The sequence below is a fragment of the Malurus melanocephalus genome, unplaced genomic scaffold (assembly GCF_030028575.1).
Source record: "Malurus melanocephalus ecotype Western Australia unplaced genomic scaffold, MMel_1.1 scaffold_157, whole genome shotgun sequence".
Lineage (NCBI taxonomy): Eukaryota > Metazoa > Chordata > Aves > Passeriformes > Maluridae > Malurus > Malurus melanocephalus.
In genome coordinates, this window is record NW_026623389.1 from 1277028 (window position 1) to 1294402 (window position 17375).

General features: G+C 39.0%; 1 protein-coding gene across 2 annotated transcripts; it reads right to left on the reverse strand.

The window, feature by feature from the left end:
* Nucleotides 1-301: 301 nt before the first annotated feature.
* RHOH (ras homolog family member H) lies at nt 302-17008 on the reverse strand. Of its 2 annotated transcripts, XM_057371783.1 has the most exons (3): nt 16908-17008; nt 15752-15856; nt 302-3008 (listed from the first exon to the last, which is right to left on the reverse strand). In XM_057371783.1, exon 3 carries the CDS (start codon nt 2792-2794, stop codon nt 2219-2221), a length of 576 nt encoding a protein of 191 aa, XP_057227766.1. In that variant the 5' UTR covers nt 2795-3008; nt 15752-15856; nt 16908-17008; the 3' UTR covers nt 302-2218. The 2 variants fall into 2 exon arrangements, with proteins under 2 accessions (XP_057227766.1, XP_057227767.1); XM_057371784.1 differs by lacking the exons at nt 15752-15856; nt 16908-17008 and adding an exon at nt 4305-4499.
* Between the last annotated feature and the right edge of the window lie 367 nt (nt 17009-17375).

The window sequence follows — 17375 nt, forward strand, 5'->3', positions numbered from 1 at the left end:
CATAACAAGCTTCGTGAAGCTAATACAGATGAGATGAGATTTTCAGTTACAGTGTGATTCTGGAGCACATCTTTATCTGGCTTTGTCTGTGACAACAATTCTTTGTAGCCTTCTGGTGCCTGAATGTGGCACTTCGTGGCAGATACCACAACACAGCATTCTTGCCTGGCAATTACTGTTCTTCAGCACATAAAAACAGAAGCAKGAACTGTTGTAAACAGACTTTAACCCACTGGGATTAAAAAAAAAAGACCATTAAATAGAGCATTCTGGAAAAAATATGTCTAAAAAATAGCTGAAACCAGGTATTAAATCCATTTATGGAGTGGGAAACATAACAAGGCAGTCCCYAATTGTAACAGATTTGAAAATTCATAACACAACATTTTGCATGCACTTTTTAATGTTCAAACAGTAACAATGGCTACTTTTGAATTAGGGTTACAAAATCCAAGACTTTCAGTGGAGATGCATTGCAAGAATTGACATGTAGAAGCRTATTTCTCCCAAAAGCCAAAAGCTTTTTAATTGAGGGCCCCAAATCTCTGATCATTTGCTTAACTCAACACAAGTACAATGCCATTCATATTCTTTTACACCAGTTTTAGTGTTTCGGGGACAAATCAACACTTGAGAAAGAGAAATAAGAAAGCAAAGAGTTCAGGAAAGATAGGTGTCTTGTGTGCTCAGGTACTGAAGTTTGTAAAGATTTCAGGCTGATATAAAAACCTCACGAGACCAGGATATTTTTATGATCAGAAGCCTCCCTTACAGTCAGGCGGATAAGCAGTAAATATTCAGCAGTCTAGGAGCTGGTGAGACAATCACACCAGGTGTTCTGTGCCCCAATGGTATTCAAGGTGCCCACAATGCAAACACTTGCTCACCAACATCACATGTAAGACAATCCTGTGCTATGTGCCATCTTTAATGGCACCCTGCTATAAGCCCCTCAAAGGTCACTTCTGAGCTAGCTGAAGGGCAAGGAAACGGAAAAACAAAATCTTGCTGCACTAAGAAATTCCCTTGCGATGAGACAGATCTGCAAGATGTGAGACAGGGTGCAGGACAGAGGGGACAGATAACCTGAGGAAGAGGGAACTGCCACAACTCATGAGGAATGTACCGCATTGTGTGTTGAGGGTAACTTGGCCCCAGARTGTGCATCAGGATTTGATTCTTAGATTTGACAGGCTCCCCAGGATGTTAAGCCTGTTTCAGTCTTACTTGGATACAACCTAGGCAGTTACACTTAGTATGCAAAGTCAAAAAAAATTAATTTAGCCATTCTAAAGATGCCCATTCAACCTTGCTGTGTACTCAGTCTTTAACTAGGTGACTAGTTTCACTAAAACCACTGCTTCAAAAAGAAATGTACTAAAAATACATGAGAATTTAAGTGCTCATACCTTCCATCCCTGGAGAGTGAAATCTTTTGCCTCCAAAATTACAGCAGGGACTCCAGAGGTAATGGTTGCAGAGATTCATCCCTTCCACCCCAGCTATATGTCTAAACCAACCCTGCCTGCATGCCCTTGTGAGGTTGTAACTCAGTGAAGTCTAGGAAGAATCAGATTCGCTTACAATCTTTGACCACATTGCTGAGGAACACTACTAAGGTAACAAATCTCACAAAACTGCAGGACAACTGTCAAATGTCACAAGATTTTGATCATTCCTACGCTGGACATACTGATGACTGTTACGCAATGACTCAGGCATGTCTAAGAAGGGCTAGGCTTGCCTGCAGGCCACTTGTTACATGGATAGGACAATTGGTTTCTCTGGTTAAAAAACACAGTGGTCGGGTATTATATGCTAAGTTCTTAAGTAAAAAAAAAATCCACATGGACAGAGGTGGGGGTTGATCCAGGAAGAAGTGGGTCATTAAATAAATGCAGATGCAGACAAACCAACAACTGAGGAACATTGACAGAAATAAAAATAAAATCAGTACAGCTATTATCTGCAGATCTCCAAGCTAGGCCTGCTCCAGTCCAGGCTAGCAAAGTCCAAACACAGGTTTCTGAATAAGGATATGCACCTTTCGTTTTTCATGATAGCACCCATGTGTTTTGGAGGGGAGAGGATCAGATAAAGAGGCACCTGCACTGTGGTCCTGACAGGAGCCCTCCTTTGATTCATCTCCCATTTTCKCTGCTGCAGTATCTTTGTGAGAAAATAGAACAAACGTGAGCAAAACCATTTTTGACAGTCCTCAGAAGATCTTGCACTCATTAATGGAGAAGAGCTTCCGCCTRTTCTGCCTTTTGGCTTGATTGACCGCTGTCCGCACAGCATATTCAAACACCTGCTGCACCCCCCTGTTGCTGAGGGCAGAGCACTCCAAATAGCCTTTGGCTCGCACATCCTGGGCCAGCCGCTTTCCATCTATGGGGCTGATACAGGAGGACTGGTAGGGACCCATGTCACGCTGGTCAGTCTGAGTGGCCACCACCAAAACRGGGATGCGGGGCAAATGGCTGCGGATCTCACTGATCCATTTGTTCCTCAGGTTCAAAAAGGAATTGTGGTTTGCTACCGAGTAGCACATTAATACCACATCTGCCTGTTGGTAAGAAAGGGGACGAATGCCTTTAAATGCATCACTTCCAGATGTGTCCCAAAGACCTAAGCTAATCTGTGTACCATCCATGAAGACATCCACGCCAGTATTTTCATATACGGTGGGTCTGTAGTCATCTGGAAAAGTCTCAGAGGTGAAACGTACCAATAGAGATGTTTTCCCAACCGCAGAGTCTCCCACCAGGACACACTTGACTGAATCCAGCATTTTATTAACGTCCAAGGCCAAGAGCACAGTCTCTGTGCAGCAGGAGTGGGATGGAGAAATGAAATGGTATTAGAGGTCTTCTATATAACTTCCATTTAGTGAGAAACCATCCAAATCTCGTCTTGTGACTTGATTCTGTCACTTGAGACTAAAATCCCCTTTTCTCCCACATGGCTCTGCTGGTTTTATATCTTCAGTGAGTCAAATGATGTTTCTGGAAGAGTAAAAATAAAATGTAACATTTATAACCCACAGAGAACAAACCATTTCTCATAAAGATGCCTGGATACATCTTTGGACAGCCATGTCAAGCACCCCTTACTGAGGATGATGAACTTTGCCATTTCCTCCCAGCCAGCTGTGTGTGCAAAGCCATTCACATAAATAACATTCCAGATGCTCCAGAGGGGCTTACAGTCCTATCACCATTGCCATTTTCCACTGACACCAACTATATTTTCCTTCAATTGTCTAGAGACTAAAAAAAAATAATTTAACTTTGGTATAACTGCTATTAATATGCTGCAAATGAGACATTCCTTGCCTCTGAATTTCACCAAGACTGACAGGATCCTGAATCCTTAAATGATCAGTTCAGATTCCSTTGAAAATGTACCATGCTCTCTAGAGGAAGTGAAGAGAAAAAGGAGCTCTTTAATAACCAATTTGACTATTTAAACAATTCAATATGGAACAGTATCACAGAGCCACTTGCGACAATGAGGAAGCAMAGACTTAAAAGTGTGAATCTCAAGTCACATGAACCCAAACAATTTTCAAAAGCAATGATGGATTCACAGCAAAAATAAAAAAGTTTAACTTTTTTTTTTTTACAAATTGCTTTTAMCAATCAAGAAGCACAAGCCAAAGAAAGCCCCACTATCACTTGCTTGCTCCAGTCAAACAGTTTAATTTGAAGGCGATATAATGGTCCTGGCATGTAGTCTCCTGTAAAACTGAACTAAGAGTAATCTTCAGAGTATGTGATTGCTTTTGAGCTCCTGCCAGCATTCAGTCAAGTTTTCCTATTTTGAAAGCATTTGTTTCTTCCCCACTAGCTGTGTGCAAGATTCACTGCTCACACAGGGTGACACACAAGATGCTCCRAAAACTACTAACGGCAAAACTGAAGACAAATTAGTTCTGATGAACAAATGTAATTTTAAGAAGTATCGCTGCATAATTTCAAAATGTCGTGTATGTTACATAAATAATATATTTCTCTTTCCTTCATATATGTAGAGAGACATCACAGCTGAAGGTTATTTGCACAGAAATGAAGGACGGCCACAAAAGGGCACATATGGCATTTTACTGTAATGCTCTCCACTTTCAGTATCCTAACACCTCCACCCTCCACTCCTATTTCCAGTACACTCCAAACTTTGGCTTATTCCACAAAGGGAAAAAAACAAAGGAAAACTGGTAAATGAACTGAAAGAGAACACTTTACAGGCACTGACAACTGCTCTTGGCCCTGCTTTCATTTTGTAGTGAGGCCGTGCCCTACCTCCTCTTGTGCTGCTGGCACACCTGCATGTCACCAGAAGATGGCCCGGCTGAAGGAAGATGTGTGGAAGGAGCACGTTGCTTTATAGAGGTGGCCCCAAGCCTGCGGGGCTGTCCCTTTGCGTATTTGAGTTACGGAACCCAGGGGAGTCATTGCAACAGACGGAGCTTCCTGGCCTGGCAGCGACACCGCGCTCTCACCGTCGCCGCTCGCTTCTAGGAAGTGCGACGGAGGCTGAGGCTGCTTCACGGCATTCCTGGCTGCCGGGAAACAAGCTGCTCCGTAAATTAAGTTTGGGTGGCAGCAGCAGCTGAAAATTTGCTTTTAAAGATTCATTRAGTTTCACTTCATTCTCACGCCTTCTCTGTTCTCCAAACAAGCTCTCAAGGGAGTTAAACAAGGCATTTACAAAATACACCTATGAAAAATTCAAATAGCATATGTAGGATAAACATTTCAATTACTTATATGAATCATAATCTCTCCTTCAGACTATTCTACTTCAAAACTGGGTCAGCAATACAGTTGAAAAACAATTCACCACACGACAGTAGTGTAATATTCAGAAAAAGCTGCATACTCTCAGGAGAAAATTTCCATGTACCAAGTCTCCTTTTCAGAACAAACCCTTCTTTAGAGCAAGAAGTCCTTAGTGCCTTCACACTCATTATTTTGTGCATATTGGAATGTGGGGAAAAATAAGGATGTCCAAAGCATGACTTTTGCAATTTCATAAATACCAAAACAGAAAGACAGATAGAAGGATTATTCTGGCACTCAACTTGTTAATTATCAGGTCCAATTATACTGGCTTTGAAAGAAAGTATATAAATTATTAAAGACTGAAAGAGAGATATTAAGGACTTATGAATATGGCTAGTTGACAGACAATAACAAAAGCTGAAATATTCCATTGTGACAGTGCAGAGTTGTTTTCAAAGCAAATGATATTGTTCTACAATCCATCAATGAATAACAAAAAAAAACCCTGGTATATAAAAGGGTCAATACTCTGGTCATGTGGGCAAATTGTCCTCAGTGGCCCTGATCTTGYATTTGTTCACAACAATTCCATATATAATCAGGACTACACATGTGCATATTKAAGTATTATCTTTAATTAGGCACAYAGCTGTTCCTTTTTGCAGTCTCAGGGCAAGAGCAGTATTAGAGTATAAAAATATTTATGCCCACTCACCACAATGGATGGAAAACTTGATTAAAATACAGTGCCCCTTAAAGAGCAGGACAGTACCGGGTACTTCTGTGCCTCACTATACAACCAGTTTTATAARCATTTTGAAAAGTTTTGGACCCTTTCTCTCATAATTCTGTCTTGGTCCAGCTGTACAGTGTGCTACACCCATTACAAGACTGCAGAAAACATGCTGATTAAGATCAGAGATAGAGTCTAACTGCTGAGGGATTTTTTTTTTTCCTCCAACAATTTGATTTTCAAAAATTTACCAATTTATTAAGTTCATTTTGTATCTGAAATTCAAGATACAAACCTGTATCTTATTTTAGGTTTTTTTTTTGTTTATGATTTCATCACTCATAACAATAGAAGGCATTATTTGAATAATAAGGTAAGACCTTTTATAAAATAATTAGGTATAAGAACCTGTGTATTATTCTTGTCTGGTCATTCTGAATAGTGACCTTTATTAAACTTCAGGTTTTGTTCTCTCTGTCTTTGGACAGAATCCTGGCACTAGTGTATGGTTACAGAGACCTCGGACTTCACTGACGATGTGAGCACAAGAAGCCACACTGAAGTCGCTCTCTGGCAGTGTCTCAGCTGCACCTCAGCAATCTCATGAAAGTAAATTGCCTCACACTTGATCATGGCTGAATATGATATGGAGAAGATGAGTGGGGTCACCAACCCGCAATGTGATGGGATGGCAGGTGGAACACAGTAGCACCAAGATCTTTGCAAGCAGAGGATTCAAGTGAATATGCATCCCATGAAAAACAAATCTGGTATTTGTTGAAAGAGCTCTACCAACAAAGGGAAGCAGGACTGCTGTATCAAAAAGAGTAAGTTTACCAAATGGGATTTTCATTTATGCCAAGAATATCTCTGGCATCTATTCAAAGATCATTGTGAGCATGACTTGTTATGGCTAAACATCTCCAGGGGATGGATAGCATTTTATGATAGGAGAAAATAAAAACAGTTAGGAACTTCTAATTTCAAAACAGATATTGATAGTGCACCCTCAGGTAAGCTGGAATTTGAGTATAATTAGCTCATGTATAAGAAAACCATGCAGGCAAACAACTGGCTTTTTAGATCAGGCAGTCATAAAATGCTTCAGAAAGTTAAAACAGCTAACACGCTAACTATTATTGTGTTATCCACTCCTAACCCCAACTCAGTGGAGTTCCTGTTGATACCAGGATAACAGCAGGCTAATTTGTCAGCTTGAGCACTGTGTATACTGCTTCTTGAAGAGACCTGACATCGCAAGGAAATAAAAATATTTCTACTAATAGAAAAGTTGAAAACCACTCGAGAGACTTCCACTTGCTGTGCAATGCCTGAAGGTACATATTGTCTTTGCCTACCTACTCTACTGTTGTAAATCCCACTTCAGACAGAGGTGGAGTCTACAAAACAGTGCCTATAATTCTTCTCCAGTGTGTGGATTGTAGCCACTGTTCCTTCCAATTGCACCACAGATATGTAAGAACTCTCCTTGCATTCCTTCGTCAGAGGCTTTCAAGGAGAGAAAGGAGGCATGAAGACTACCCTCACTGACCAGAACAGTGTGCAGCTTTACACCCTCACCTCCATGGGCACAGTAGGCTCTGCAGGGCACAGACAGCTTGRGAACAACTCCTGCAAGCAGAAGGAGAGGGAGGAGGAGGAGGAAGGCTGGCAGGAATCAAGACAGGGCAGAGATGTTGTTGCCTGGTTAGTGACAGCACCCAGAAGAAGCAGCCCCTGTGACACAGAAACCGTGGCTGTTGTGGTTCCAGCTTGGATGCTTTGCTAGATCACCAGGCTGTCAAGGTCACACTACCTTGTTTTCAACTCTGTGGATGAGAAGTATTTGCTCAATTCAGATGCAAACCTCCAGACTGCTTCTACAGCACAGGTCTGCTGAAAACTAATCCGTCAGCTGCAGTCTGTCTGGAGACTGCTGCTGGTCTGCAAGCAAATGGCCCCTTCCTGCACCATCATGTATTCATTAAGCTGATTCTGATTCTCTGATATGTACATTAGCTGCCTCCTGKTTTTTTAACTCCTTTTGAAATAATTTTGATCTATAGTCCTCTCATGCTAATCAGCCTCCCATTCAGAGAATGCCAGTATTTCAGTAGTGGTACCACTGCCATGAAGGAGAACTGGCTCACAGACTGTACCTTTGCAAGGTGCTGCATCTTTTCCTCAAACTACTCCACCAAAAAAACCTCATTCACTTCAACTCATTCACTTCCCAAGCCRGCTACTACAGAGGCCATCTCTATACTCTGGCCCAAGAGTAAGATGGCAGGTTACTCGTTGGCAGAATGCTTCAGCTGTCTGATACATTTATAGTACCAATGAATTAATTGCCAGATTATCTTTCAATGTGTTTTTATATTTCAAAGAACTGAAAGGATGCTTAGAAGCTTGGATGAGACCTTTTATATGGATATTTTATCCTTAAGTGCTATCATCTCTGCAACAGCTTCCTAAAGTTAGGAAAGCAAGCAACATGCAATGAACCCCTATTTTCAAAGCCAAGATGTCTTGTCATCTCAAAAACAATCTCCTTCCAAATAAAAAAAAAAACTTTCAGACATAAAAACTGGTAATTTTTTCTTTGACTCCCTTATTCACAAAACTGAAATCCTGTTCCTGTTTCCAAATTTCAGTGCTTTGCTTTGAAAAAAATACAAAAYTAAATTTTGGGTTTAATTTCTAATTTATGAAATTTTGGGAAAACAGAGAACCAGTTTCTCAGAAGCCTTTGCAAAAATCACTTCTGGATCAAGACACTTGAAAACACCTCAATTTCTTTGGCAATTGAAGGATTTGTGATCAAATATTCAGTAATCCTGTCAACTTTATTATCAGCAAGGAAACTCAAGTTATGAGATTTAAACAAAATTCCCTCATACTGAGAATATGAAATCTTGATATAAAACAACAAACACAAACCRATGTTTTTTACAAGATTAAATGAGATGTAAAGTCCTAGTAAAAGGATGAAAGCTTATTGTATGACAAAATGTACATATTTACATACATGCTTATACACTGCACATACATATGAAACTGTTTAATGAGATACCTTAAATTTTAAAATTCTATTTCATTGCTTTAGTACTTATAATAATACATATATAAGCAATGGATAACAACATGTCTAAAGATCTATTCAATTTACTATAATCACTGAGAAAAACTATTTACCTCTCATTTTAATTATCCAGTTAGACAAAATAAATATTTATTTTCAAGAACCCTCTTGCTGTAACTAATCACACTTTGATTCAGCTACTTACAAATTACACATGAGGATAAATTATTAGAACCACTACAAAAATTAACAAAAATACTCTTATGTACTGATCCAAGATCCTAAATCACTAAATAGAACTCAGTGAGATCTGGCAGTGCTAAGTACTCAAAGATTCAAGCCATTAGTCTGAAGTAGATTTTCTGCACGTGTTTATGGTGTGATATGGTAAATTGYGGACTATGTGGCATTCTTGGCACTACAGGCATCTTCAAAAGGGATCCATTTCCAGTATAAATGTTGCAAGTTAAAACTTGGATAAAGGAGTAAAGGAAAGTAATTCCTTCACAGAGGACCAGCTTATAAACCATTCTCAGTCTGATCCGATATTCTCAAAGTCACAAGAAATGGAGCGGCATATCATGCCTGAAGTTAGGTCAGCCTAGCGTTTTCTTTCTGCAAGACACTGGATATGTTATCTCTCTTTCCCACCCTTCTCTGTGCTAATTTTTCTTCTCTGCTCTTAAGCAGAGAAGAAATTTTGGAGTTTCACTACAGATGCAGCMATACATGGAGCAGCTGGTGTGCAAATGTCACACGTGTGTACGTTCGAGCACAAAAATTTATCAACCATCTGTGCATCTGCCTTCCCTCCTAGTCACTGTTTTTGTACACACACATGTACATATACATATGTACATATAACTACACATAGAACTACTTTTGGGTCCAGATGGGGATACAGATGTACTTGCAGATGAACATGGATAAAGTGCTGTATGCTGACCRTGGTGTTATCACACATACCTATGAATAGTCATTCTACCAGAATGACTTACAGGTCAAAAGCAAATTCTCAGCAAGTCTAACTGCATTGCAGCCAAACTGAAGCCTTGATAGTATAAAATACATTATATTTAAGCAAGTGACTTCAAGCAGACTACTGTGTGTGCAGAATTATTGACATGTGGAAACGTTTGCAGCTTTGGGCTCAAACCACTTCAGATTTTTCATGCCACATCCCCTTTTAACACAATTCAAATTTCTTGAAGTTTAAGACAAAACAAAATGAAATTTATAATTTATTTTTGTGGGGTTTTTTWAAAAGATTTAACTCTTCARAATCTCCCTGAATTTTTTGGGTGTTGAAATACTCTTTGGCTGTTGAAGTCCTCTTTTATTTACAACCTTCAACAATGATTGTGTTTTCTTTCCAGAGAGCCTAACCCTATCCCTATTTCTCCTTGGGTGTTTTTTTATCAACTGCCAACACAGGCATAATCATCATAAACTATCCATTTCTCTTTCATACACAACTCATATTTCTTAGTTTTAAAYAAGCATTTGTAACTTCTCAGAGAATGATGTATTATTTGCTAGACTGGATGCATAGAAGTGTATATGCACATATATATATATACACACAAACATATTTAAAATAARTTAGTGTATACTTAAAATGTAACTATTTCAATAATGAATCAATATATCCATGTACAAAAAAATCTATATTCATATGTACATGCATGAGTGTATGTTCATATGCATATATATATGGACACATTGGTATTCATTCATTGCAAAAAACATTGCCACAGATTGCTGTAGGAAACAACATATTGTGSGCAAGATATTTAGCTATCATTTGAAAACATACTTTACATCAAATGGATGCATTTTTGAAATTACCGTGGTCTGCATACAGCTACCCATGTGTATTTGTATGCACATGAGCAGAGATTACTGCTGTACTAAATAGGGATTTGCAATAACTTAGGTATATAATGGATAGAGTTTTACATATAAAATTACACAGTYACCCATTGTAAACTATTACATTTCTGTTGTGTATCAGACACATCTTTACAATATGATACAATAATTTTTTTGTTAAGGAGATGCATGGATTTATATTAAATTGCACAGATGTGTAACGTGGTAAATTGTTAAAACAAACTCTCAACTCCTTATACACACTTGTATTTGCAGGCAAAGGGGCTTCCTCTCTTTCAGAGCCTGTGCCAAGCCCACTGCAGGGGAGAGGGGTGACTTCTGTGTTTTGGCTCTAACCTGGGGTASGACTGCACTCTTCTATCTTGTTTGCACAATACTTGATCTTCTTGACTGACTCCCTTAAACACTACGAAGTAATCAATAGTAACAGTATAGCTAAAAGCTAATATGAATGATACAGGTGATATAACACACTCCTCAATATTAAAACGTCTTAAAAGAATCACCCTACCATTTATCCATTTTCCTCAATGACTCCCTTGCAAGATGCCCAATGTTACATTCATAAATCTCTTCAGGTTTAACTTTGCTCTGGTTTTATAAAATGCCTATCACAAAATAAAGAGATTCTCTAGTCTAGATCTTATCCCTCTAATATCAGCAGGAGGAGAAGGAGGTTCTCCATGTTCATTAGGTTATTTATTTGCACAGRTTTGGTGTCAGTGGGAGGTAAAGGTGGAGGATGAAAATGTTACAATAGAACTAGCCAATGTTTCACGGAAGATTATTTTTGTGTATTTTGTGATAAGAATAAAATGTGTTGGATGCACAAGGTTTTGAGTAGTATAATGATATTTCAGTTGATCAAACAATTCACAGTAATGACCTCTTGCTAAAACATACTGATTTAGTTTTAATTTAGGAAGAACTCACATTTACTGCATGTCACTGCTCATTTCATTGTGACGAATGTTAACCTTTGGAARTTAATGAGCAGAACTAGAAAAGGAAGCAACAACAATTCAGTTGGTTATTTATTTTATGACACACAAACTCCCGGATAATTTCAGCTTTTTCCCCTTAGGACTGCCACCAACAAAAACCTTTTTCTCGACTCTGTATATATTAGAGTGTTTAAAATCATAGTCTAGATTTTACACAGTGGAAAACTGCCATCTTTAATATAATTCTTAAATTTTGTGTGCAYGCATGTACATGAAAATGTTAAAAATCTGAAGAGCTTGCTTAGAAATAATTTCTGTTACTTTTCAAATAGGTGCGATACAAAACATGTAAATATCATAACTTGTCTTGCATTTGTTGATTTAAAGTCTTTATCCTTTTGATTTGTTTTATAAATTARAAAGGAGTTGTCTTCCACAAAACATGCATTTATTGTAACTTGTCCTGCATTTGTTGATTTATGATTTTTATCTTTTTGATTTGTTTTATAAATTAAAAAAGGAGTTGCCTTCCACAATCTGTGCCATGACTCAGTATTTATGCACTATATCCAGCACAAGGATAAAATAAGAGAAAATACATATCTGCACTACAAGCAGGATTTTTTTTTCTCACCATGCAGCCTCTCTAGAATTCCTTAACTGTAACAGATTAAATCAGATAAAATAAATGGGCATGCATACTTGCTTTCATCAAACTGCCTCCGTTCCATGCATAGTCATGATTAAAGCTTAATTTCAAAGGAATATGGGGTTTTTTTGTTTGTTTTTTTTGTTTGTTTGTTTTTTGGGGTTTTTTTTTGTGAAATTAGCACAAGTTATACCTGGTAGCTCAGATTTTCTATTGATTTATATCTTACACCAACCATATGCCAGAGCARAATATATATTTTAGTGCCCATTTTCCTTTACTTTTCTCGGGTTCCATTACAACCTTGATCTCTTTTATATAAAAAACACAGAATACTGCAGAGAGCAGTGGGTTATATGGAATAGGTTAGGAGAAAAGATGCTGCAACCAAAAGTAATATATAAATCTTTCTCACTCATTCTTCAGCTGAATATTTTCAGAAGTCATTTCATACATTTATAGCTACTTAGCTTTCAGTTGGTTTACAGATCATGCAAATCCCCACGCTATGGTAAATCTTAAGGCAAAAAGTTCTTCAGTGGGAAACATAGAAAGTTGTCCTTAATTTTCTTGATTTTTACATATTTTGAATGAAAACTATCACACATATGAAAAGAGAGATATTTTAGGAGAGAGATGTTTGAACATTATGAGAACAATTGCTTTATTTTTGAATCCCAGTGGACTTGATTCAAACTCAGAGATATTTTATCCAACAGCTTTTCATCCAGAATTAAGATTCCACTGAAAGAGATGTGAATTTAAAAACTTGCTTTTAAATGGATGGAAACTAAAAAACTACATGAAGGGTTTTTACAACAGCTGTTTCATAATATATTTTTACAGTGAGAAAAACACAGGCTCACAGATAATTACATAGATAATTAATAGAGAGATTAATTAATAGATAATTGAGTATATCAGTAGCTCAGTAACTTCGAACTCTTAAGTCTTTACCAGTTTTTAAGTACAGTCATTTAAAGGAAAAAGAAAGGCAAGCTGAAGACTGTGTGTCCACTGGCATGCCTATCATTGACAGTAAGAACAGTTCTCTTGCAGGTTTGAGAGGCTTGATACTCTTTCAATGACCATGGCACAGGAGACAACCCAGGGGTCTTGGTCTCACACTTTTATAGTAGGAGATACAGTTATAGCTATATTTTGACATAAATCAGTCTAACCTTCAAAAGTACCTCACTGTCACTCATGAGGAAAAAGTGGTATCACCAGATGGTTACACAAACCTCAAGCTGGCAAGTGTCAGTTACTGGTACTCCACGCTCACACTCGTGTGCGAGAAGTGGCATCATACACGCTATGTAACCACAGCCCACTGTGCCAGCTTCTGCCAGGAGGGGTGTTTGCTCTTTTCCAGCACATGCTGGGTCTTTCCTATTTGACAGGTCACCATGGCTCCCATMAGGAAAATTCCCAAACCATAGCAGAATCATCGTGTGGTTTCCAGCAGGTTCGTACATTTTGTCAGGTAAAGAGAAGCACTCCAAGTTCAGCCCCATCCTCATCCCTTAGGAATTTACGCTTCTCCTTGGCTTCTGTAACCAAAGGTCAAATGCAATTCCTCGTGCAAAAAYACAGTGCAGATGCAGCAGCAGGGAATTGTGCAGAGGGGGAACAATAAAAGGTCTGCAGTAAATAGGGCATGGCCACAAACAAGGCTGGGCACAAACCACTCCTGTGCCTGCTCTGTGAGGAATACATGTATGCAGTAAGTGCTCAGACCGTGTTCCCAGCTATCCTTCAGCTACCCTGCCAGCAGTGTCAGTGATCTTCCAGCACAGCCTCCAGCAGAAAGTGACTGATGGGACTATTGCTCCCTGACACTTTGCCAGCTACTCAGATTAAACCTGATACACCAAGGTTTTGTAGCCATGGTTTCCAGTACTCATGCTCACTAGTACCTTACAGAGGTTTTGCAGGTTCCAGAAGCCTCCCCTTCACTGTACACTGATCCTTCTGGTAGATTGGGAAGGTTTTCCAGTTCATTGACATAAAAATTGAATGACAACTAAATTCTGCTAAGCACTTATGAAACTCTACTTAGTTTTGTGGAGAAGAGCTAATGGTAGGCTACAGCCCACAAATTTTGTTGTTATATGGCTTTGTTGTGTTTGTGTGATCCAGTCTAGTATTTAAAGACCATAATGCTTTAACAGCGGGCTTGAGACAGCTGCAGCCAACTTCCTTTCTTAATTGCAATGCTGGGGTTATCTCAAAATATTTTTCAGCTGTAAGCTATGTCATAGCATGGAAACATTGGAAAACAGCAGATTTAATAAAACCACACACCACTCGCCAAAAAGTGAGAAGCTAATTTGGGAATGATGTTAAGCTGTGTGGTGTGATGTCTGAAATGTTACATCAAGACTTTGGAAAAGGCAAGTTTTGCTGTTACTGCTTTTATCTCTTTTCAAACAATAATCAAAAGCACTATAGAAAAACCTGCCATTTTTCATTTTATGGCCAATGTCAATCAAATTAATCACTTGAATGGTGCATTCAGTAACATTCTACTGTTTCTTAGTGAAAATTATAGAATCACAGCACCAACATCTCATAAAGAAAAGAGGGAGTAAAGAGCTAATTTTCAGAAAATCTTTAACATTAAAGTACCTAACCCACCTGCTGCTATACATCTAGAACAGTAAAAGCAAGAGGAGAAACAGCAGAATTTCATCTCCCTGGCTGGATATTCTTCTGGCTGATTATCAGAAAGCGTCACTGAGGAAAGGTCCCTGGGAGCTTCTGCTGGTGCAGACCCGCTGCTCTACAAAACGGGCGCAGCCTGTGAGACCGCACAGTGGCTGCTCATTTCCTGTGTGCTCTGGGTGTGCTGCAGATCACCCACTTACATCTTTGAGCATTTATATGGCTTGCCCCTCACTGTACAAGCAATTACCTCCCTAATATCACTGGCACTAGAGCTGTTATTAGCAATGCGACTTCAGCTTAGCATCAGTCTCTCAATTTTGTGGCATGATGCTCTTCTGCTGTAAGATGATTTCACACTGCTTTGGCACAGTAAAATTACCTTAAAATGGGATTAAATGAGAGTACTTTACAGCCATGTTACCTTGCTGATGGCCTATGAATTTGTGTCTTGCTATACACAAAAATCAAACCCTTTTTAACATTTAATTATTCACTATGGAACTTAGTAAGTACAGATTACTTGTAACAACACCAATTCTCTGTAACTAAAAAACTACAATTTTTCCTGGCTTGCAGCACCTAATCTAGAGAATATAAAACTTGGTATCATGCCTCACCAAGGTGTACTATCTCAATTTAGCAGGAAGCAAGTGTACATGTGGCTTTTGGACCCTGCAGTTACTACCCAAATCTCAAATGTGGTATTCACACAAAGTCTGTACCCACTTTCTCTGGTAGATTTGGCTTCATTTGTCTGATCGATTTTCAGACCTCTCTCTGAAAAGTTACGTTAAAGCCCATTCTAAARTTGAGTATACACATACGGTACTTCCTACTGGAAAATCGCAAACACACCACACACCGATCAAAATGGTGGGGTTGAAAATATGAAATACAAAGCAGCACAATATAAAGCACAATCCCACCTTATTCCAACAGCAATAGACACCAAAATTTGCTGAGAGATAAGCTTGTTAACTTATCTCATCCTACCTTTTTCTTCTGCAARTATCTTCTTCAGGATAAATCCCACATTAAAGCTAACCTCTGCCAGATGCCACAGCTCCACTCCTGCCCCATCCACAGGTGGAAACACAGCTGAAAGCAGAAGTCAGAAAATCTTAAATTCACATTCTGATTTTTTGCAGGGACCTGTCTCAGAGAGATGGTTGCAGCCACAGAGTACTCTATCCTCATTCACCATTCAGATTAAATATATCTCGTGACCAGTCAAGACCATCCCATTGCCACATCACAAGCTGCAAGTGTTGTGAGCAGAATCTGGAAATGAGTGTGCACAGATGTGCACACATGCACGCACACACATACTGCTCTCTAAGGGGACCCCATACCATCAGCACTGCCACAGATGTCTCAGAAAGCAGAGAAGCCATGGGAATGAGCTGAATGCGAAGAGTTACAGACATGGCCATTTAGATKCCAATCTTCCATGTCAGAAGGTGGCACAGGCACTTGTTAGACCCAGCAGGGCCAGGCAGCTGCGGGCGCCAGAGCCAGCAAGAGATATGTTGGCAAATTAAAAATATTTTGAATCTCACTCCAGTCCTAAGAACACATCTCTCAAATTCTCACAATAAAATCTTCACCTAAATTTGCTTGGGAATATTTAAGATGAAGCAGAACAGTTTTCTCATAAGCATGATGTACTTCATAAATGAGGAAGAAGACCATCCCTTGAAGTGTTGCAGATTTACAYATGTGTGTCACTCCTGGGTTCATAGTTCACACAACAGAAAAGAGAATCAGATTCAGATCCACCATTTTGAGAGTAATTCTCATTTTTTTGTTATTTTTATATCACATAACATAGAAGAAACTGGCATGGCACAGCCCATCACACCCCTCTCTCTACTTCATATAAGATCTTTTTAGGCTGAAGTGAAAAAAAACTCTGGAACAAATGAAAATCCAGAAAATGCAAGACCTAGACCAGTGTTTAATTGTATATCACAATACTGCGAGTTTAACAGATGGCATGAAAAGTAAAACTGATTACATGAACGAGTTTCACAAACTTATTAATAAAAGTAATTAACAAAAGTAAACCAAAATATATTGAATTTGATTCAAAATATCAGCTCACATCAAGATTTCTAGGAAGAAAAAAAAGAAAATGCGATTAACTCACCAGAGGCAGGAAGCTGAAAGCGGCTGTTGAAAATAAACGTGACAGAAGTCAGCTATCCTAGATGAGACGGGGAAAAAAAAAGAAGAGTAGTGTTCTGTGACCTTGGCTTTTCCAGATAAACTTCTTTTTTAGCAGATTAGAACAATTATATTATTGAGAGGMCAAAAAAAAAATCCAAAAGCTCTAAAGGTAACCAGAGACCCCTGCGCATATAGGCCAAAGTAGTCCTGGCAACTGAGTCTAGCTCATTTGGAGGCAGCAGTGACAGCAAACCCAGAGGCAGTGTGACGAGAAAGAGTAGAGAGGTTTAGGGTAAGTCAGCTTCCTGGTGAGAGCCTCGCAGCTCTGCCTGTGTGGGTTTGTTGTGGGTTGGTATGAGTTGGTATATCTGTCTTTAGTGACTACGGGAGCAGATGGGGGAGGAAGATGGGGGAACCTTGAAGATGGGGGAGGAAGGCAAACCCTTCA